Below are 24,360 nucleotides of genomic sequence, written 5' to 3'. Positions count from 1 at the left end.
TGGACAGGTTCCGAACAAAGTTTTGATGCTCTTATTGATGTACACAATAATTCCTGTAGCCCTGTGAAATTCACGGTAACCAAAAGTACCACTCAGCTTAATTTTTTAGATATTAAGATAGAGGTAGATAATAACATGCTACACACCTCATTGTACACGAAACCTACAGATAGAAACACATTGCTTAAATATCAAAGCTTCCATCCATCCCCCACGGTGAGGGGTCTCCCATACTCTCAATTTTTGAGAGTATGCAGAGTGAATAGTAAACCTGAGGAAAGGGAGAGGCAATTAGATGTCATGTTAAAAAAGTTTTTACAGAGAGGTTACCCACTGAATTTATTGCAGGAGGCAAGGTCTAAAGCTGTTAGACTTAATAGGGATGAACTATTGACACCCAAAGCACCTAAAGTTTTGACCAAGGTTATACCATGGGTTAATCAGTATAGTGTCAAGAGTAAGCATACTAACCAGGTGGCAAAAAAATTTTGGCCACTGATCTCTACTGACCCAGAATTACCTATGCTTTACTCATCTAAGATCATGCCGAGCTATACAAGGAATAGAAGCATTGGGGACTGGTTGGTCAAAACTGACATCACTGGTTTTAAAACATCTACCAATGAATCTACTGGTTTTTTGCAACGTAGGAAGGGTTGCTTTCGTTGCCTGGGGTGCACTACATGTAATTATTTGATTCCAGGAGAATTTATCTCCCACCCGTACACGGGCAAAAAATTTAAAATACAGTGGAATCTGAGTTGTACTTCCAGGTTTGTGGTGTACGTTCTGTCTTGCCCATGTGGGTTACACTACGTGGGCAAGACAGAACGTCAGTTCAAGGAGCGAATGGCTCAGCACAGGTCTGCTATCAGGGCGGCCCTATTGTCGGGACAAAGCGAACAGCCGGTGGCACGCCATTTTGCCAACTTAAAACACAGTATGGCGACATTGAGGTATCGCATTATAGACCATATCCCTGTGTCCATTAGGGGAGGCAATAGATCTAAAAAACTTTTACAAAGGGAAACCAAATGGATTTTCCATTTGGATACTGTAGTCCCTAGGGGCCTTAATGAGTCATTAGGGATACATAACTTTTTATGATATGATGCTGAGTCTCCTTGGTTTCTAGCAAGGTGCGGATTGTGTATTAGTTATCAGCTTGGGTCATGTATAGGGCAGTTAATCCTTTTAATCTTTTTTGTTGTTTATAGGATTACTTTATGTAGCTCGCCAGCCATTATACAGATACACTAGCACATATATCTGTTTTTGTCGCCTTATGATCTATATAGGCGGGGTGTTTTTCTGTGCTCTTTGTGCTTTATGTACATATACATTGTTATATCATTGCTACCATTGATGTCCACTAACAGACAAGAGGTGGCATTTCTATATGCAATATTTTTTGTATATTACAGGTATGATCATTAGTATATAATGTTGTAGATTTGTGTATTATGTTTTTATGGTCATTACATGTTTGTCCTTTTTTTTTATATTTTCATATTTCCATATGGTTACACAATGTATTATTGTCTTGCATTTTTGTGGTCAGGCCACAAGATGGCAGCGTGGCCACCTTTGTGCAAGCAATTAACAAACACTTATGTTTCACTGTTTCCATTTTCACTTCATTGCACAAGCATATTATTAGCACTTTATAGCGCTATCCATTTGTTGGCTAGCGCTGATGGTATATTAATTATTCACACATAGGAGAGTTGTTGCACTATTAAGTGACTGTATCTTCCTCCGGGCAGTGGATGACGTCACTTCCGGTTCGCGGGTGCCGCGACCGGATGTGTGGGGTCCGTTTACCAGAGGTGGGCAGATCAGCTGCATTCACTCAGCACAGACACAGGTATTTAAGACCACTGTTATTGTATGTTATTTATCTGTATGTTCCTGAAGAAGGGGTCTCCGTATCCCGAAACGTCGAAATAATTAAACGCTCTTTGTGAAGTCTCCTGAGTGCCGCTGTACCTATTGTGGACTATACAGAGGGGAGTGGTCTCCACCTCACTGAGGGCACCTGGAGCCAGACATTTACCCAGTTGGGGATTTATGGAGTGCCGGGTCTTTCATATATATATATATATATATATATATATATATATATATATATATATATATATATATATATATATATATATACATACACATACATATATATATACATACATATATATATACACACATATATGCGCTGTGGCTGAACCACAATCATATTCCAAGTCTAGGCCCTCGCTATTGATTTGTAAGTCTGGGATAGGAGCATGAGAGCAAGTCCATACTCATAGGCTACTTCCCTACCAATTGTAGGCAGTCTCTGTCACAATGACAATGGTCATTACCTGTCGATCTCTTCTGGTAGGTGATACTGGTTTAGAACAGTTAAAGCCTTCATAATTATTTCCTCTAAAACAAGATAAACAAAAACAATCAGTATAAACTGCATCCAGGACAAAGCATAATACAATGAGAAGGTTTCATTATTTCCAAACCCTACAGATGTGTTAACATGCTGCAAGGTGCCCAAATGAGGGGTCTCTGGCGCCTGCTAGAAGTTAATGGTGTTATGAGAGGAAGGGGGTTTGGTGGGGAAGCCTAGCACTTTGGAAATACTAGACATGCCCATTGTGTCACCATACACCCAGAGTTGTGGACAAGCACCTAATGTGACAGTGCTGCTGTTTGCAGATTTGGTTGAAGCACTATGCTTTACAAAAGACCATTGGCAAGAAAGGTCTCCTATGCTAAATATAGTTTAATAAGGTATCACCAGATGCGGGGGGTAGACACCAGGGTGCAGGCTCCATATAAGTACAATATGGCAATATATTAGTCTTTAGTAGCACTTTAATGCACTGTGGGCCTGATTCAGTACGGATCGTGATCGCAGCTACCAAATCGCATGCAACGTAGCTGCGACAAGGCTCAGCCGGCATAAAGACGCCCACTTCTGCTTTCTCACATCCGTCCAACCTCACAAACCTGCGTAAACATTGGTACCATCAACGCACATCGGCCCGTCACGCACATTGACAGCAGGTCTGACCAGTCGCAGAAATTGCTAGTCTCATCGCACGCAATGAGAACTCAAGCTGCGTATGTGATCAGTTTCTAATTTATACAAACCCATGAAACGGTGTTCAAATGGACAAGCACGCCTGCGTTTCTCTGACCCCTCCCCCGTCACTACCGCCAAACGTCGTCAGCCTGTCACTCACTCTGCGATAGATTCCTCTCTGTGTAAGTCATCGCAGTGCGGCTTATACGCATGCGCAATGGCTAACAATCGCTCAATCTGTGTACGTAGTTGCATTTGCGATCGCTGCTGAATCAGGCCCTGTGTTCTATAACCGCTGTATACGCAGTCTTAGGAAATAGCATCTGAAAATCCCTTAAATTCAACATCTTACATAACAATCTATAAATTCAACTATTTCAATTGTTGCCTACATCACAATAGTACGTCTGACAACGTATATAAGACAACACAAGTCTACCATGCTATAATCCAAACGTAATAAAATACAATGACTTGCTCCAGACTAGTGCGGATTCACCTATACACATCCTGCATCTTACCGCTGCCATTTGTGCCATACGGCAGTGAATACAAGGAGTGGTTTGTACGCCAGAAAAAATCACTGAGCTGCAAGAAAGCTGGATGACTTCTGGAGTACCTGAAATAAAAAAAAAAATTAGGACAACGATAATGCACTATCTAGAAAAAAACAAACATATTTTGTTATTCTTTAAGATAAATTAAACGGATTTGCAATAGATCTTCAAGGCGCAGGTTCTAACAATTGTATAGTCTTTATTTGTATCTTTGACTCGTATTTAGTAGAAAGTTTTTCAATTGATAGAACCTGCCCATTGCAAATGAACTTTTAGGAGAGGTTTTTGAAATCCTCTTCCTTTTGGGCAGCAAACACTAACCATTGGTTGGACTATTTCTTCAGTGGGTGGGCGCGAATCACTCCTTTCTAAAGAGGTTAGATCATGGATTGTCTTATGGACTTCTATCTCGGGGAGCCAGCCTGTAGTTAAAAGTATTCAAAGACGGTTTCGTCAAAATGTTGGGTATTTTATATTAATTGCTTCCATAGAATAAAATATGTCAGTTTATGGACTGCTGTGGGAAAATGGAAAGCAATGTGCTTCAGGCCTGGATATTAGGGATGGCTGTCCACCATTGATGGATGCAAACCGCTGAAGGTTTCAGCAGGCGATGGCGTCGGTCAGATGGCAGAAGTTCCTGTACTCTCTGTTTTGCACATGTGCCACAGTGGCGCCTGCTGTCTACGCATGTGTTGTACCCATCATCGATAGCAAGACCATCAATAGTTTTGACTTGATAGTGTGAAACCATAGACCAAACTATCGATTTCCTAATGGTCAATGGCAATCCCTAGCTTTTAGAACCCCATTAAATTGATAGGCTGAATATTGGTACAAATGTAGAAATAGACCTCTGCGCTTGACACACACACATATATATATATATAATATATATATATATATATATATATATATATGTATATATATATATATATATATATATATATATATATATACATACATACACACACACACACACCGTGTTTCCCCGATAATAAGACACTGTCTTATTTTTTTTTTTGTTCCAAAAAACACCATAGGGCTTATTTTCGGGGTAGGTCTTATTTTAACTAACATTGACAGCCCCTGTAGCAGGCCCCCCTGTAGCAGTGCCCCTTATGCAGGCCCCCCCCCTGTAGCAGTGTCCCTTATGCAGCCTCCCTTGTGTAGCAGTGCCCCTTATGCAGGCCCCCCCATGTAGCAGTGTCCTTTATGCAGGCCCCCTTATTGCAGTGCAAGTACGGTACTTACCTGAGTCACCGCCGTCCGGGATGTCCCTTTCACTTGCGCGCTGACTGGATCTAATATGATCCAGCAGGGTCTGACAGTTTAATTGATATTAGTATCATTAAATGTACATATCAGCGCTGGGCTTCCTGTTTTCTTTTAACTTGAATATTGGAACAGCCCACAACATGGATGCCTCCAGTATGTGCATATGACCACTCTACAGTATCTCCTTTGCAGACACTTACTTTATCAGTCCAGCTGCTTTGGAAGCTACGTCTCCTGTTGTGCACTCCCCTCTGGTGTGTTTGTATATCCTGCAAGGGGGTGATGAGCAAACCAGTCACACACAAACTTTTTTTGCTTAAACACTGGCTATGGACTTTGGGCCTGATTCACTACAGATCGCTATTGCGATCGCAGATGCGATTATGCACGCAGGACTGCTGCGAAAATATGCTAATGAATGCAAACGCAAAGCCATCGCACAGCCACCATAGAGACGCCCACTACATAGGCAAATGCAGGAGGGGGGGTTCCGTCTGCCTGGAAACCCCCCTCCCCAGCCCACACCATGACCACAATAGAAATAGTAATATAATAGAATGATACTATCGCTGCATTTTCTTCTCAGTATCACAAATGAAATAATTAGCACCACCTGTGGATCTTTTAACATGTATCAGCCAGTAATAAATAACCTGTGCACCAACTAGGAGATATGAAAAACATGCACTGTTAGAGATGTACTGCTATAGAGCCCACTATGTACATATATGTCCAGGGCAGTGCTAGGTTCTTCTGCTGCTGGTCCAGGCTCCCGGAATTGCTCCAATAGTCTGGAACGGTGCCCACATCTAAAATAAATATATTCTGCTCAGGCAGGATGGCCCTACTGCCGCATCTAATGGCTTACTGTGATCACTGGTCCTGTATATGCTGGAATTATTACACACAATACACTTTGTATGACGCTTATTAAAGCTGGTTAAGTACTAATTCTGCCTTCTTCATTGACAGGCCAGACTCGTTCTAAAATGAAGCATTTGGAACCCCCCTCTGGAAATCCTGTGTTTGCCACTGCACCACAGCTATCTCACATCCGTAATACCTTGCAGTCTTGCGTATACATCGGTAACATCACCTCCTCACGGAGAATTACAGCAGGGCTGACCTTACTCAGAAATTGCAACTCTCATTGCACGCAGTGGGTGCACAAGCTTCTGCTGATTACAATGCTATGGGGCAAGCCCATATATTGTGTGTGTGACTGCGGCTGCACGCTACGTTAGTGTCACAGCTGCTGACTCTGAAACAGCGTATCATTTTAATCAGCAGAAGCTGCATGTGAGTCTTATTCACATCACTGTGTGACTAAGACACATTTAAATGGAAAAAAACAAGAAAAACGTTCTGTGCTACTGAGTCACACGGCCCGTACGTGACTTGTAGCGCACAGAGGATAGATGTATGTGGACAGTGATACATTTGTAGCTGTAAGTGTCAAGCAAGGCTCCTAATGAGCACAGTCACTGCCCTGCCCCCATGAAATCGCATTTCCTGTGTGTATCGCACATGCCGACCAAGGGGAAGACTTGCTCTGCTATGCTCCATACTTACATACCCTCCAACTATACCGTTTTAGCCGGTACAGTACCGTTTTTTTATGGTCTGTACCGGCAAACGGGGCTGTACCGTTTTGTACCGGGTTGATACACTCACCAGATTTCTTAAGCAGTTAAGCAGCACTGCTGGGACACAGGACTCCCGCAGCGCTGCTGAGTGACAGCCGGATCTTCTCCGACCTCCGTGCTTCTCTGCCCTGACTGTCGCCAGCGCCGGCATACAGAACATGCAGTATAACACTTACTGCAAGTTCTAAACCAGCCAGCGCCCGATGCCTCCAGCCCCCATGGACACATGCCCCTTTATCCGTGACCATGCCCCTTTATCTGCGGTCACGCCCCCATGTACCGGGTTCTTACTGGGAAATGTTGGAGGGTATGTACTTATCGTGTGAACTGTAGCATGCTATGTACAGTACAGTATATGCACATATAAATATATATATATATATACACTTCTGAACTTCCTTTTTAACAATCTGAATCCATCGAGAATACTTTGAGTCCATCTGCAGAGTATTAAATGCAGGTACAATTCATAACAAGATTAAATAGGAGAAACTCTGCGATATTTCATCACCCGTGGGATATCAACATCAGGATCTGAACCATCCCCACCCTTCTATGTTTTATATCTTTTTATATTTTCTTTGGGTCTATGTACTCATCTAAGATTAACCACTATACCACTACCAGCAGTGAATATGCATAAGAGGCTGCAAGCGCCCCCCCTTTTACCGCTGTCTGGAATCATTACTCATTACCTGCCATTAGAGCAGCTTTGACCCTTTTTGATCTTTTTAATTTGCGCAGAAGACCCGAGTTCTGTAATATGCACACCAACACTTCAAGTTCTTTAGAGATAACATGTATCCTATGAATTTTTATGAATTTTTTTTGTTCTTTGTTTTTTGTGTTTTTTACTTCTAATATTTCTCACATATGAGCATATGCTACCAAAGTTAGAGTCATTTGTATCCTATATATATGTTATCAGTTTATGTTTCATGTAACATCCCCTTCCGTCGAGTTACATCCTCTACCTATCTTTATACATACATAGTACCAACAACATAGGGCAAACTGGGATTTATCCCTTTTCCAAAATGGCCGAAGCAACAATGCCAAAGTACTATCATGGTATGGGCAAACCATGGAGGAATATCCCTTTTCCAAAATGGCCGGAACAGCATCATAACAGGACCATATAAAGAGAGCCCCAGCTGGCAAACTCTGCATCTGCCATCCTGAGGAAGCCTTACAGGCGAAACGCGTCGATTGCGGATACATTGATTCCAGCACGAGCCACAGAGTGCACATCGCGGCAGTCTCGGAAAGTCTGCCACAGCACTTAAGGTAAGGTTAAACCGGAATCCCAAACTTAGCCTTCCAGTGCCAGTTGTAGCAAACGTAAAAAAAATAAATAAAAAAAATATATAGGACCTTCTGTTTCAAAAATAAAAATACTATTAGTTTCTTTATAACCTAAGGGCGAGTACACATATAAACGACTGGCAATTGTGCCAATGGACAGGGCCTGGACCAGTTGAAATTGCCGGTACACACTGAGCGATGCAATGGACAACGAAGCGATACCTCGTTCCATCCTCCTTTACACTGTACAGCGTCACACTACGATATCGTCTGAATGGGTGTGCAGCACGGCCAGCCAGAAGATAGCGCTTGCAACCCACAGGAGTACGTATTCTTGCTTACACACCATATGATCTTGACTATTTGTCGTTCCAATTTGACAAATCGTCAATATATCGTTCTGCTGTGTACCCAGCCTAAGACTAGAATGCACAGTAATTACCCAAAAGTGGTACAATGATGGTAAATTACACATTTTTCATTAATTAAAAAAACAGTAAAGAGCTGCTAATAAGGGATCCTTCAACTTTCTACTTCAATCGTACCTTGGAAAGGGAGGGGCGTGACTGTAGCATACTGAGGGCATGACCAAATCATAGTGGGTGTGACCATGGCCCAGTGGGTGTAACCACTGGTTCTTCTTCCAGTTCCATGCAGCAGGGGACTACCCCTCAACACCTCCCCCCTCTCCCTTCCCTCCGAAATTGGGATGAATGTCCCAGTCACAGGAAGGTGGTCTGCCTTCCTATATACAAGTGACCATCTCTCTATAAAGGCAAACATGAATACTGCAACAAATATAGATACTTGGTGCTCCAAACACCAAACCTATTAAATTCTTAATCATTTATAATAAAGTATGCAAAAAGTGTATTATTAATAATAATTATAATAATCGCCATTTTTTGTACATGGAAAAAGAAAGTTAGTAAATTACCTTTTATTTACATCCTCTTTAGGGGTGATCTTCTTAATGCCATGAAATGTGCTCCTCAAAAAAAAACAAACGCATTATTATACAACCAAATCCAATCATTTCAAATAAACTTGTGATATCCGTGACAGAAACCACAGCGATTCCACTACAGGCCACGTGATACAAATCACCACATTGTCACCGTCACCGTGTTGGGTGGTAATAACCATCCAACCTCATTCCTCAGCTTAAACAGGTATAATCAGGATCAGCCAGCAATAATTAAATAGGAGCACCCTTGTTTACACGAGGTTCAAAATATTTTCTTTTTAACCTCTAATCGGGGTTGAGTGGGAGTTTCCCTTTGCAGTTTTTGGCGGCTTTTTGGCAGAGAGACCTTAGCAGTCGAGGGGTTAGAGGGCAGAATCTCAAAACAGAGTGGATTTACAGATTACATTTTTTTTTTTGCAATGATATGCAAAATGATGGAATACAAAGAAAATTAAGGGCTCACTCTCCACTGTTTGCACCCTACAGTATGAGACCCTATAATCCATGAGCCTTCCAGATCTCGCCCACTTCCCCAGAAAAGTGGGCGATACTGGGGCTTGATGACCCGATCCGTTGGTTCCATCCGCCGTTACACAATGGCATGAAGGGCAGCGAGGCTGCAATGAGGTCATTCACATCTCTGTGCCCCCTGGACATTACACTCGAATCTTCCCCTTGGGAGCAGAAGTAGGCGACTATGCTATAACAGTGCTATAGAGTATGATTGTTGCTTTATAATATATTTAAACCATAGATAAAAGGTCAAATTTGCTTCTTACCTTAACATGTAATCTGCTCTCCTAATATATTGCAGATATGTAGCTCCAGAACATAGAGTCATTGTGATTAATATACACCATACCTTCCATTCTGTAAGGAGAAATACATCTTGTCAGACTCATTAACAGCAGTATCATAAGAGACGAGGGGATTATTTGTGTACCGTTCATTGCAGAACTATGGATAGAAATGTGACTAATACCCCTTGCACACTCAAAGCGCCGGCTCGGCAGTGATGTCATCGACCCGGCATTATTGCTGGGTCGGGCCGTCAGTCTGAAAGGGGTCTCAGCCAGGTCGCACCCGGGATGGACGAGTGTACGAATTCCAGGTGCTTCCCGGCATTTGCGATATTATAGGAGTATAAGAGACAATCCCAGAGAGTCTAAATGGCCCATTTACGAATTCTGCTAAAAAGAGCAGTAAGCGGTTATCGGTATAGTGTCACACAGTGATGCCAATGACGGAGCAGTGATTATAGTTTTAAAAACATTTCGTTACTGTATAAGTCCCCAAAAATGTATAATCTGTTTTATTTTTTTTTACAAAACAGAAAAGGAATGTGCCTGAGCTCGGATTTACACATATTGCACACGGTACTAGCTGCGTGGCAATATTAATGCCATATACTGTATGCTATTATTATATCTTTTATTTATATGCAGGGGCGTAACCAGAGGTATGGCGGACCCATATCAAAATTTCCTCAGGGCCCCCGTAGGTCTACCTATACAGTGCCCCTGTAGTTGTGCCCATTATACAATACCCCCTGTAGTTTTGCACTGAGCTGTGCGCGGACAGCATCGTACAGCTAGACTCTGGGCACTAGAGTGTGCCCAGAGTCTGTAGCGCATGCGCAGGTCATCGGGAAAATAGCCACGGCGGCCATATTCCCTGTACTGCGCATGCGCAAAACGATGGGAAAATGGCCGCGGCGGCCATTTTCCAGATGTTTTTACAGCGCTGACACTGGCGCCAACATGGGACTCCGGAGAGGTAAGTATAATATGGGTGCAAGGTGTGTGGTGCGGGCACACCTTGCACCCATTATAAATATCCCCCTGTCTCTGAAGTGATCAGAGGTGTCTTTAGTCTCCGATAGCTTCAGAGACCAGCGTTCCCAGTTGCACCAGAAACTTGGCCGGCCGTGCTACAGAGGGTGCAGTAGTACACTTCCTGGGCCGCCAGGCCCCCCAATCCGTCGGTCCCATAGCAAGCGCACCCCTTGCACCCTATATAGTTATGCCACTGTTTACATGGAACCACAAGGGTTCCGCAGCACCTTACAAAGTACATAAACAAATGAGCAAACAAGAAAACAGCAACTTACAGTACTAAACAATGCAGGACAAGGACATTGTTTATATCCATTGCTGCAATAGTGATCATAACACTCAAATAAGCAGCAGAGCATCAGAAACCAAGTGTTAGGTGCCCTTGTGGGGCGTTAGGAGTAGACGATCGTATGAGTAAGGGAAGGAGAAGCACATGAGGGGAGAGGGCCCTGCTTGTGAGAGCTTACATTCTAAAGGGGAGCGGCAGACATACAGGGGTGGCACAGATGGAGTAGACAGAGAGGAAGGAGCATGGAGCAGCAGATTAGGATAAAAGATGGAAGGCTTTGATGAAGTAGTGGTCTTGAGAGCCCGTTTGAAGATTTGTAGAGAGGTGAAGAGGATGATGGGGAGAGGGAGAGAGTTCCAGAGGTAGCGAACAGCACGGCAAAATCTTGAAAGCGGGAGTGGAAGGAAGTAATCAATTGGCAGTAGAGGCAACGTGCATTTGTTGAGCAAAGTGGTCAGACAGGAGTGTGAAGTGAGATGAGGTCAGAGATGTAAATGGGAGTGGAATGGTGAGGGATTTGTATTTGTGAGTGTAAGAACCTTGAATTGGGTTCTGAACGGGAAGGGGAGTCAGTGTAGGGCTTGTAGGAGAGGGGAGGCAGATGTAGAGCTTTTGGAGAGGAAGATGAGCCGAGCAGCAGCATGAAAGACAGATTGTAGTGGAGAGAGGTGGGAGTCAGGGAGGCCAGATAGGAGGAGGTTACAGAAGTCCAATCTGGAGTTGGCCAGTGAGTGGATGAGGGTCTTAGTTGCCTTCAGGGTGAGAAAGGGTCTAATACAGGAAATATTTTTGAGGTGGAAGTGGTAGGACTGTGAGAGGTGCTGAATGTGTGGTTTGAAGGTGAGGGAGGAGTCAAGGATAACTCCAAGATAGCGCACTTGGGGGATAGAGGACATAGTTGTCATAAATAGATAATGAAATTGTAGAAAGTTAGGTTATGCAGGAGGATGGGAAGATGATCAGCTCTGTCTTAGACATGTTAAGTTTAAGAAAGCACTGGGACATTCAGGAAGAGATAGCAGAGAGACAGTTGGAGATACAGGTGAGAGAGGGGGAGAGGTCAGGAGAGGAAAGATACATCTGAGTATCATCAGCATAGAGATGATATTGGAGGCCAAAAGAGCTGATGAGTTCACCTGAAGAAGATGTATAGAGGGAGAACAGGAGAGGTCCAAGAACAGAACCTCGGGGAACATGTGGGGGGGGGGTGAAGGAGACATGAGAGGAGACAGAGAAGGAATGGTCAGAGAGGTAGGAGGACAGCCGGTCACAAACCAAAGGAGTGAAGGATTTGCATGAGGAGAGGGTGATCCACAGTGTCAAAAGCAGCAGAGAGGTCAAGGAGAATGAGCAGAGAGTAGTGGTAGTTGGATTGGGCATCAAGGAGGTAATTGATGACTTTTGAGAGGGCAGTTTCAGAGGAGAGGACGAAAACTAGACTGAAAAGGATCAAGGAGGGAGTGGGAGAAAAGAAAGGTGGTAAGGCGGTATTAGACAATACGCTCAAGGAGTTTGGAGGCAAAAGGGAGGATAGAGTGTTAGGATCAAGGGTAGGTTTTTTAAGAATGGGGGAGACAAGGGCATGTTTGAATGCAGAAGGAACATTGCTTGATGAGAGGGAGAGATTAAGGAGGTGGGCAAGATGGGAACAGGCAGAAGGAGAGAGGTAGCAGAGGAGGCAGGACTTTTGCTACTGGCGCCAACAATAATACACTGCAAATCTGAGTGTATCTAGAAAATAAAATCATGGGGATTACGCTGTTTGCAGGACAGTAAATGTGAATATAGCATTTGTTATTTTCTTGTACTTTTGGAAAAAAAAAAATTGTGCAAGGCCATGCATCTTTGGTGATCCCTTCTTCTACCTCCTCTGTCTTTCCACATAAATGTCTTATAAGATCTACTGTATACTGTGGACAGAAGGAAGTACAGTAAACGGGGGTGAGGGGGATTTTAGCACAAGTAAAAATTGTTACCTAGAAAGAGAAGGGGAACAAAAGGTGGTGATTCTAGAGGGCTGCTTAACGACTGACAGTAGCGGCAGCGTTCCGAGCTACTGATGAGCAGAGTCTCACTTATGTGATTGAATCATTGACCACTGAAAATGACATTCTCAAACAATAGTTCCTTCTGGTTGGAAAAGGTTTTCCGTTGGTATTGTCTGTGAGGTGCAATGAGCAGATTCAGGTTCGAGTTGCAAGTTTCATTGCCTGGAGCTTACTTAACACTCACTGGGTTAATTCTTACTGGTAAGTAATCTTATCTATCGTACGGGACTGCCGTGACGCGGTAGGTGGGCATGCATTTTTGACCAAACGTGCTAAGTACCTCATTTGTACTCCATGTTAAATAATTGTTCTGATTATCAGTATCCTTAATGCTTATAATGTGCATTTTCCATTTTTCTATGTATAAATTTGTTAGTTTGGTTGATGCAAATCTTTTATTGTTCATTTTTTTTTATATAAAAGTGATTACTAAAATATATAGAATATTTGTTCTCAAAGCTATTTACTGAACTTACTTTGCCTTGGTCTCATCATGGTGGACAGGGTCATGTGTTTCATGTGAGAGATGGTCTAAAATAGTAAATAGCAGAAAGCAATTAGAGAAAGCAATTGGCTATAAACAGAGGGTTTGGACAATTACACTAGGTAAAGAAAATTAACATATGTACTAAGCTCTGTAAAGTGATAAAGTGGAGAGTGATAAACCACAAGCCACTCAGCTCCCAACTGTCAGTTTTCAAACTTAGGGGTCTATTTACTAAGCAGTGTTAGGAGACAGAGTGAAAAGTGGTAAGAAAGTGATAAGGTGCCAGCCAATCAGCTCCCAACTGTCAGTTTTCAAACTTAGGGGTCTATTTACTAAGCAGTGTTAGGAGACAGAGTGAAAAGTGGTAAGAAAGTGATAAGGTGCCAGCCAATCAGCTCCCAACTGTCAGTTTTCAAGCACACAGCCTGTGAGATGACAGTTGGGAGCTAATTGGCTGGCACCTTATCACTTTCTTATCACTTTTCACTCCGTCTCCTAACACTGCTTAGTAAATAGACCCCATAGCCTGTAACATGACAGTTGGGAGCTGAGTGGCTGGTCATTTATCCCTCTGCACTTTATCACTTTTCAGAGCTTAGTACATCTGTCCTGTGAGAATGTCTCAAAAGTCATTGGTGTCTAAGGGCTCTATTTACTACAATCCGCATATTGAATGCAGAATAGTGTGATATTAACGACTGAATTCGCATTGCGAATTCAGGAAATATCACAGGGATTTACTACAAATTCCTTTGCAGGGACAGAGCTTGCGATAAAGAAGGGAATCCCATCCGCACACTAGTCACAGGATTTTCATAAAAAATACAGTGACAGAGTGCCTGCGCATGCGCCGACTGGCCGTCGGTGCTACCCCCCCGGTGCTAAGCCCCACCCCCTGGCGCTAAGCCCCGCCCCCACAATCGCGGACCCCCCCTTCCTTACTTACACTTACCTGCATGATCCGGGCCTCCGGTGATGTCCTCCATGTCCTCTGGTCAAGTGATATACCATACTGCACTGGGCCCTGATCACCGGGCCGCAGTGCACTATGGGAGACCAGCTGACCGGAGGTAGGACATCACCGGAGCCCCGATCACCGGTCCCTGGAGTCAGGTAAGTTAATTTTTTTATTTTTTTTTACAGTAATCAGCTTGCGGACTGTTTAGACCACACAGCTGATTACTGGGACCAACTCCCGGCTCTGCTCTCTCAGTTAGAGCGGAGCAGTAGTCCGGTAACCGGGGGAGACCCTGGATAACGCCACCTCCAGGTGGCGTTATTATCACAGGGCATCCCTAGGTATTTTATTCACATTTTATTTTTACTAACTCTGGTCGGATCACATTTCCCATTACAATTATGGGAAATGTGGCCTGCTTACTAAAAATAAGTGATACTTAGGGGTTGGAGTAGAATTTTACGAATTCTACTCCAATTTCCCTGTAATAAATAACTATAGGTGATACTAAAATAATGTGAAAAGGGTGTGAAAACACAAAACAGCCTCTATCACTTTATTGTAGTCAAAATAATGTTAATAAATAGAGCCCTAAATGTCAAAGCCTTCTAAAACAAAACAACTTAAAAACTTATACATTCCTTATAAGTGCATAGTCTGTACATTTAAACATGCAATTCTGCAACCGCACACAGGGCCTGATTCAGAGCCACTCGTAAGCGGCCGCTCATTCGCTCCGAGCGATGTTCGCACATCTGCGCATGCGTATGGGTCGTAATGCGCATGCGCCAACCAGTCAGTGCAGTCGGAAATCGTGCACTCGCAAAATAGCGAGTGCCTGCTAATTTGAGTGACAGAATGAGGCGTTTGTGGGTGGTAACAGGGGAAAGTGCTTGAAAACGGGGAGTGGAGATCCGTACGCAGGCGTGCCAAACGGTCAAAACGGGCGTTTTAAGGGTGTGCATAATTAACAAAGCAGTGTCATCGACCACGTCACTTGGTTGTCTTTTAGCCTGAACTGCTCGCATGATTGCGGTAGGAAGATGCTACCACAAGAATAGCGAGCAGTTCATACGCCTTTCGATGTACTTGATTAATCAAATAAATAGCGGAGATGACGTATGATGCGAGCGGCCAAGGGGCGTCTTTACAAAATAGCGTGCGCATGTTTCGGACGCTCACTCAGACATAGAGGCGTCAACAGACCGCAAAGAGCGAGCACTCAATTTAAATAGCCAGCCCCTTTTTCTGAAGGAGCGAGCGCAAATAGCGTCCGGCTCTGAATCAGGCCCACAGCGCAATAAATATAACGGGGGAAATTTACTAAGAGGGGAGTTCTATTTAAGAAGTGATGTTGCCCATGGCAACCAATCAGATTCTACTTCTCATTTATCTAGCACCTTCTAGAAGATAATACCTGGAATCTGATTGGTTGCTATGGGCAACTGTTATAAGTCGCGGTCACGACTTGTCTCCTTCAAGCAGATTAGCCAGTCAGGACAGGGCTACTCCAGTTTCTTCTGTTGCTAGGCGATCGGCACGCCTCAGGAAGTGACGTATCATCCTCAGTGCAGCATGATTGGTCCGTCCTCCTATTTGTACACACTGGACTTTTGCCGCCTTGCCGACTATAGTGTTCCTGTAGGTTCTCTAGGCTCTGCGGCACGAGCAGTATCCTGTCGACTCTGCTGGAAGGATCTCCGTCTCCTCGGTTTTGTCTCCCAGCTGTCTCCGGCTCTTGTGGCCTCTTCTACCGCTCCCTAGCCGCACTATCAACTCCCGTGCTGTGCTCCGGCTTCCTTAGTCCACCTGTGGCTTCCTAGCTGTACTGGCAGTGACGGCCCTCCAAGCCGAATCAGCATTCTCGGCAGGTCAGTGGACGCTAATTTGTACACAAACTTGTACGCAAATTTATGTATTGTCCATCAGGACTTTGGATGCTAATTGTACCAACCTGTACACCAATTTGTACTCAAAGCTATGTAATTTCCGTCAGGACTGTGGATGCGAATATGTACATAAATTCGTTCTCAAATCTGTGTATTCATTATCAGGACATTGTATCTAGTTCAGCGTTTGACAATTGATTTGGCTCTCCAAACCAAATCAATTGTCAAACGCTTCAGTACGGATTCTAAGCCACATCATCGGCTCTCAAAGCCAAATCAATTCTCTAACTCTTCGGCATTGGCTCTCAAAGCCTGCTCAAATATCTTCCTCTCCTCAGCACGGGCTCCAAGCCACAACAACGGCTCTCAAAGCCAAATCAATTATTTGACTCCTCAGTACAGGCCTCAAGCCACCTTTTCTATTCTTATAACCATACCACATTTACTACCAACAGCATCTTGAACCAGCTACTTGCCGCATTGATAGTGTACCACTTCCTGTTCTGGATCTATTCTCATAACTACTATCCACGATTTACTCTCCATTCCAACTTAAGCTCCTCCATGTGAATTGCTACTACCTCGGCCTATAAGTCCAGGCGGCCGCCTAATTACTGGTGAATGTATCCCAGTTCTAAGGGAACAACGGGCGGTTGTTATTGGCAGAAGACCTCGCTAGCCTGGTTCTAGACTTTTCACATGGGAGTAGGCATTGGATATCATAACAGCAACATCACTTTTTAATAGAACTCTCATCTTAGTAAATTTACCCTAACATGTTAAAATACCTTATTACATATAAACTTACAGTACATGGCTCTAAGTGCCAATAGTTCATCTGAGAATAGCACTGCAGCACAAGGAATTAACTCTGTTAAGTGCCACAGACGCCATCTTGGCCATGTGGATGCTTCTCCGGCCACATAAGCAGACATCTAACTCATAATCAGAGTGACTGGGCAGGATCCTCTGTCACAATTGCGCAGGTCCTCAGCCCTGGCACAAGAGGGGAAAATTACTATTAAGCAGAATAGTGAAGAAACCCCCTCTGCTGACTGGACATGCCCCTCCAAACATGGCGCACACCCAACCATTCCATTAACCTTCATGCAACACTGTCTCTGCTGTGGATTTTTTTTTTGGTGTGGCATTGTAGCATGCGCTTGCTCCAGGCGGCATGGCTCCAGGTTACGCCTCTGACCACTGGCTGATCAATACAAGACTTGCAGCTACTACATCCACTCTATGCCATCTAGTAAACTACAGTGCTAGAACAGAATTGGTGGACTATACTGTACAGCTACCATAGGCCTGAGGACAGTATTGTATAGCCACCATAGAGTTTGGAGACCAGAGAGGTGAGGTCTGCTCAGTTATAGTGGTCACTAGTATGCATTGTTTTCATAGCCGTCAGTATGAAACATTCTGGAGATAGATATCTATCTTTTTTTTTTTTCTGTGTGAACCAGACCCACACTGGAAATACTATGCTCATAGAGCCACAAAAGCTCACCCTAACTATCATCCTTTCAGGGTTATATCGAAGACCTGAGACATAACGCCATTATCGGATGGAAGACGCATTCATACACATCTGTGACCCTCATGTATCTTGCTCTCCGTGCTACATCTGTATACGCTGTCCATTACCTCCCCATCTTATAGCACCAGACCGGTCTTCATACACCAAGGTTTTGATAGTGCTCTCTCATTTCCATCATATAACAGCACTGACCAGTCTTCATCACTGTGATTCCTGTGACCTCAGTTTCCCCCCTCTATAACATCTGCCCATCTACTCTCCATCCTATTGTAGCACTGGCCAGTCATTATATATATCTCCTGTTTCACAGTACTAGACCTTCTTCATATATAGATGTGACTCCAGGTATAAGGCGGCCTGCCTTATACCTTCTATGTAGAGTCCTGTTGGGTCAAGTTTTTCACTGACAAATGCCCTGGGCTAATGCTCTGTGAAACTGGAATCTGTAACTGTGGCCGGCGGCAGAAAGAGTGACCCCCCCATCCAAAATATACACAAGAAATAGACTGTTTATTCTGGACAATACCATGTATATGTACAGTATATGATTTAATATGAAAATAAATAGATGGGTAAAACAGGGACATGGTGCATTGTCCTGCTAGATTTATAGCAGTGTTCCTCTCTGGACCCTCCTGTTGTACATATTTCCACCCACATTATGTAACTCAGGATAAAAAGGGAACACCAGGGTGACCTTTATTTTGATGGTGTGTCTGGATGTATCTGTGCCCTTTGCTGTATATCATGCACTGACTGGGAGCAATGCTTCTAAAAACCTGGCTACTTATGGAAGTCACACCCAGAAAATAAATGCAGCTGCCTGTACAACACATAGTCCAATGTGAACGTGTAGGTGTGACGGGTCTGCCTGCGCTTATGGCTGTAGGCAGTCGCTGATATTTATGCCAAAATTCCAATGTCGAATAGTAACCCATCAATCTGTATTGTATGTCCCCATTCTGATAAGTAGTATACAGTGCAAAGCTCCATTCTGATTCATACCTGAGAGATCATCCAATAAATGTGGTGTAGGTTAGTGTCAGGGTCTCACTTAGGGGCTTATTACCTGAAAAGTTTAAACACCCATCATCAACCCCTTGTATGAAGGAGGGACCACAGCAGATGATATCTCCTCCAGTACCTCCTGTGATCCCTCCATTCCCACAGGCAGACGCAGCCCCCATACGTTTCTATGGGGGATACGATGCTTCCAGATTTACCAATATCTGAAACGGCGATGCATTCCGGATATTGACCCCTGCAAACATCCACCAAAGTACAGAAGATCTAACAATTTGAAAAATAAGTTGGCACCAAGTATGTTGAAAAATATCCATGAGGAGTGTTGGTTAAATAAAACAGAAGGTTTCTTTCCATGTAACAAATGTAAGATATGTAAATTCGCTAGTAAGGACAATAAACAGTTTAATAATTTTAAAAATGATAAATCCTGGAAAATTAAGGGTAAGCTAAGTTGTATGAGTACGCATGTCTTCTATTTAATACAATGTAGTTGTGGTAAAAGCTACGTGGGGAAAAACGAAAAGACAGCTTAAGCTGCGAATTCTAGAACATATGCGCAATATATTGAATAATGTGAAATATAGTGTAGTTTGTCTGCAAACTATCATTTTTCTGCATGTTGTAATGGAAACCTAGACAACTTCACTTTAAAAGCGATAGAACAAGTAAATTTGGATGAGAGGGGAGGAGACATTTTGAACAAGCTTTCTAACGAGAATCTTTTTGGATCTATTCATTAGATACATTTGCACCAAATGGTATGAATGAGTGATGCGACATTGTACCTTTCTTGCACAATTCGGGGGTCATTCAGACCCGCTCGTGAGCGGCAGTACGCTCGCAAGCAGGTCGATGTTCCCCCACTGCGCATGCGCGAGACCCGGTGAGCGACGGGCTCTCCATCGCTCCGGGTCTCGCACCAAAGGGGGCATGCTGTCGATGTTGATTGACAGCACGCCCCCTTTGGTGGGCGTGCCGGGGCGTGGCTGCCAGACGGAGGCGTTCCCATGGGAACGCCTACTGTCTCAAGCCGGCCCCACTGACATCACTAGTGATGTCAGTGGAAGTGATTTTGGCTCTGATAGAGCCAAAATCACTCCAGGGCTTGCGGCAGCGAGACCCTACCGCAGGGTCTCTGTCGCAAGCCCGGTGGTCAAGACCATCGCGACCATCATCATGGACGCTCGCTATAGCTGTGGGTGGTAACCCACAGCTATGCGAGTGTCCATGAGGACGCTCCAAAAAAAGGTAGGAGGGCCCTTATTCAGAGCGAGCGCTCTGGTCAGAGTGTTCAGCTCTGAATCAGGCCCTTAGTGTGGTGTAGTTTGTGCCTTGGTGGTGCGTCTGTCTGTTTGGTATTATACCCAGACGGATTGACTATAGGGTACCAGGATACACCTCACTGCTAATCCTCTACATACAAGATAATATATACATTAAAATTAATATTTACGAATTAATGTAATATCAAGAAGATAAACAATGGAATTGAATTTTGCAGGTTCTCTTAACGTAATGTATCATCCCTATTATTATTATTATATATTTTTTAGGATAATATCTCCTTATGATAAATAATCTTATACATCTCTTAAAACTTATTTTTATCTATACATGTATATGAGAATAGTGTCTATATATCTCAAATAAAAAGGTATTGCTATGTGATCAGTGTATGTAAAAGGAAAATTATTTTATCCTCTGAGCCTGGGAGTTTGAAGAATTATAGAAAACATGTGAAATCTCTAATTAGATATAGAGAATCAAATTTCTAATTAGATATAGAGAATATATAAATATATATATATATATATATATATAATGGCTTTAAGGATGAAATTTTTTTCCTTCCATTTTTATTGTGTATTACGATTTTATATGTGTATGGATATCTTGCGATATTCTGATTTTAAATGATTTGTTGCTGTTTGTATCGTTAATTGGTATAATTAAAAAGTGATTAATTACTATGGATATATAAGAAAGCACAGTTTGGGAGTTACCCACACCCCCTGATGAAGTCATTACCTTTAGGGCGCCCGGGGGGACTTAGGTTTAGACAGCGGGGAAGGGGGGGGATTAGGGTTAGGCACAGGGGGGAAGGTTAGGGTTAGGCACCCCTAAGGAGGGTTAGGGGGATTAGGTTAGATTAGTTGATACTTACCTTACCACGATCGGGATTTCCAGCGCTGTCGGGCTTCTGCTTCCGGGCACTGCTGTTTTGTCGGGCTGCCGCGATTCGTACTCCCGATTCCAGCGCTGTATGTTATATTATATATATATATATTATATACACACATATACATACATACACACACACGGGAAGTACCATTTTGGGGGTGGTGACGGGGGGGAGGGGGGGTTGGCGAAACGCAGGCATTCCAGTGCGTTTCAACGCCATTGCAGGGGGGTGCATAAATTATCACTGCGATGCCGTACGCAGCTTGGGCTTTCACTGCATACAGGAAATTTAGCAAATTCTGAGTAAGGTCTGACCTTATGCAATTGTGCGTGAGGCTCCAATTGTACTCGATGTTACCGATGGTTTCGCAGTCTTGCTAAGTATTACGGATGTGTGTAAGGTAAGGTGGGCGTCCTCATGAAGTGCTGCGATGTCATGGCAATCTCAGTGGATTAGCATACTATCGCAGTGAGACCGTGCGTAATCTCAGCCGCGATCCGTAGTGAATCAGGCCCGCTGTGCGCAAACATGAAAGACTCTTCCAATTTGCCTGAGAAGTTACTCGCAGGGACACCCATTATCGCTACCGCTATGCCTGCGGGTTCAGTTTAGTACATAGCGGGAATATCCACTATGATACAGATTATTAATACATAGGCCCCTATGAAACTAACACTCCATACATTTCGAACATTGCAAAAAGCATTTAAGTTCACAGAAGACAATTCAAAGCAGCAATATTCCTCAAGGTCAATGGTCTCAGAAACACCTGACAGGCCCTTGGGAGAGGAGTTTGGTCAGCATGGAAACAGTTGCCGGCCACCTTTGTGCTCAGACGAGTTACTGCCTCACTTTCACTTCTATGATTGAAATGCACCTTTGCAAATTTTTAAATGTACTGAATGTTTGTTACCCGGTAATATTATTAACACCACATTGGACTGTTTTTCTGTAATGCTTTGCTCGGGCACCATAAACATTGTCCTGCATCACAAGCTTAAGTCAAAGACTTTTGGAGGACGGCCTGGTGTCAAGAAGGGCAGCAAAGAAGCCCCTTCTCTCCAGGAAAAATATCAGGGACAGACTGATATTCTGCAAAAGGTACAGTGATTGGACTGCTGAGGCCTGGGGTAAAGTTATTTTCTCTGATGAATCCTCTTTCAGATTGTTTGGGGCACCTGGAAAAACACACGGAGAAGGAAAGGTGAGCACTACCATCAGTCCTGTGTCATGCCAACAGTAAAGCATCCTGGAGACCATTGATGTGTGGGGTTGCTTCTCAGCCAAGGGAGTGGGCTCACTCACAATTTTGCCAAGGAACACAGCCATGAATAAAGAATGGTACCATACAGAGCCATAACTAGACTTTTTGGTGCTCTGTGCCAGAAAGAGCATTGGCACCCCCCTCATTTTTCAAAGGGACATAATACACCCAAAAAGGGCCATAGCTTCACGGGGAAGGGCCAGGGAAGAGATAGGAGAGGCCAGGAGATGCTGTGGATGAAATAAGAGGAAACTACAAGTGAGAATGATAATAAACAGAAATTTGACAGGTCCAAACAGCGCCCCCTGCCCTGTGGTACCTTGTGCGATGGCACCGGCCATACTACCCTAGCTACGGCCCTAGTACCATAACATCCTCCAAGAGTAACTTCTCCCAAACATCCAAGAACAGTTTGGTGAGGAACAATGCCTTTTCCAGAATGATGGAGCACCTTTCCATAAGGCAAAAGTGATAACTAAGTGGCTCGGGGAACAAAACATTGAGATTTTGGGTCCATGGCCAGGAAACTCCCCAGACCTTAATCCCATTGAGAACTTGTGGTCAATCCTCAAGAGGCGGGTGGACAAGCAAAAACCCACAAATTCTGACAAACTCCAAGCATTGAGTAGGCAAGAATGGGCAGCCATTAGTCAGTATGTGGCCCAGAAGTTGAGTGACAGCATGCCAGGGTGAATTGCAGATGTATTGAAAAAGAAGGGTCAACCCTGCAAATATTGACTCTTTGCATAAACAATGTAATGGTCAATAGCTTTTGACACTTATGAATTGCTTGTAATGTTACTTCAGTATACCATAGTAACATATGACCAAAAGGTCTAAAAGCACTGACGCAACAAACTTGAAAAACAAAACTTGTGCCATTCTCAAAACTTTTGACCATGGCTGTACATTCACATTTTCAGTAGACCACAGTAGGGGGTATATTCACTTAAGGTTGATTTTGATCGATTTAAAAATCAATGAAATCAACATCGATGTTATCTTTTTGGAGCTAAATCAGACATTTATTAACACTTAAAAAAAATGAAATTAAAAATTGTCTGTTAGTAAATGTGTGATTTAGGGCCAAATGTAATAGGGTGAGAGTTTAGAAAATGTGATCGTTTAGCATTAAGCTCTCACACTATTATATTATATTGGTCGAGTTGTATTTTCAAAATGGGAAACCAACTGGATGAGGGTTAAATAATCGTGAGAGTTTGAGTCTAAAAGACATGCGAGTTTCCATGTTCTAGGACTCTTACATTGGCAGAGTTTAAAAAGTGTTAGAGGTTACTGCTAAACTCTCACATTTTCTAATCTCACCCTATTTACTACATTTGGCCCTTGGGCCTGATTCAGATCCGGTCGCAAGCGCCGGTCGCTTGCAACCGGGTCGATGGTGGGCCAGTGCGCATGCGCACGACGGAGCCGGCTCCGTCGTGCGCATGCGCGAGACCCGGATAGCGTCGGGCACTCCGTCACTCCGGGTCTCGCAACAAACGGGGCGTGCTGTCGATGTTGAGTGACAGCACGCCCCCTGTGGTGGGCGGGCCGGGGGAGTGGCTGCCCAAACGGAGGCATTCCCATGTGAACGCCTCCGTCTGGGGCAGGCCCCACTGACATCACGAGTGATGTCAGTGGGAGAGATTTCGGCTCTGTTTGAGCCGAAATCTCTCTGGGGCTTGCGGCAACGAGACCCTACCACAAGGGTCTCGTCGCAAGCCTGATGGTCGGGATGGTCTTGACCATCCAGGCCAGGAGGCCGTTCAAAACAAAAAAATTAGCCCGGCCCTGATTCAGAGCGAGCGGCTCTGAATCAGGCCCTGTATTCAATTATACGCGAAAAGTTAAACTTTTTGCCTATTGTACCTTCCGCCTGTTTGAGATGTGAATTAGCGACATGCACGTCCCTGTGATTCGCCCTATTCAATTACAGAACAGGCAAACGCAAATAGGCGAATGCATAACAGGCGGAAAGTACTGAATAGATTGGGGTAATCAGTCTGT

The 24,360-nt window shown here is 43.8% G+C and overlaps 1 protein-coding gene across 6 annotated transcripts in view; it reads right to left on the bottom strand.

Annotated features, from left to right (window-relative positions):
• Window positions 1-24,360, bottom strand: part of LOC148513531 (CMP-N-acetylneuraminate-beta-galactosamide-alpha-2,3-sialyltransferase 4-like) — an 89,019-nt gene that overhangs the window by 46,824 nt on the left and 17,835 nt on the right. For 3 of the 6 annotated variants that reach the window (XM_088481880.1, XM_088481881.1, XM_088481882.1), the window contains 6 exons: window positions 13,478-13,532; window positions 9,609-9,699; window positions 8,800-8,853; window positions 5,112-5,180; window positions 3,598-3,695; window positions 2,361-2,424 (listed from right to left, as the gene is read on the bottom strand). In XM_088481880.1, coding sequence (XP_088338006.1) covers window positions 2,361-2,424; window positions 3,598-3,695; window positions 5,112-5,180; window positions 8,800-8,853; window positions 9,609-9,699; window positions 13,478-13,532 — 431 coding nt within the window. Of the gene's footprint in view, window positions 1-2,360; window positions 2,425-3,597; window positions 3,696-5,111; window positions 5,181-8,799; window positions 8,854-9,608; window positions 9,700-13,477; window positions 13,533-17,143; window positions 17,332-24,360 lie in introns of all 6 variants that reach the window. The other 3 variants (XM_088481878.1, XM_088481883.1, XM_088481879.1) reach the window with 2 other exon arrangements.

Source organism: Taudactylus pleione, unplaced genomic scaffold (genome assembly GCF_031769625.1).
Source record: "Taudactylus pleione unplaced genomic scaffold, aTauple2 ptg000278l, whole genome shotgun sequence".
Lineage (NCBI taxonomy): Eukaryota > Metazoa > Chordata > Amphibia > Anura > Myobatrachidae > Taudactylus > Taudactylus pleione.
The sequence above is the reverse complement of the archived record's forward strand: the minus strand, read 5'-3'. Positions and strand labels throughout refer to the sequence as shown.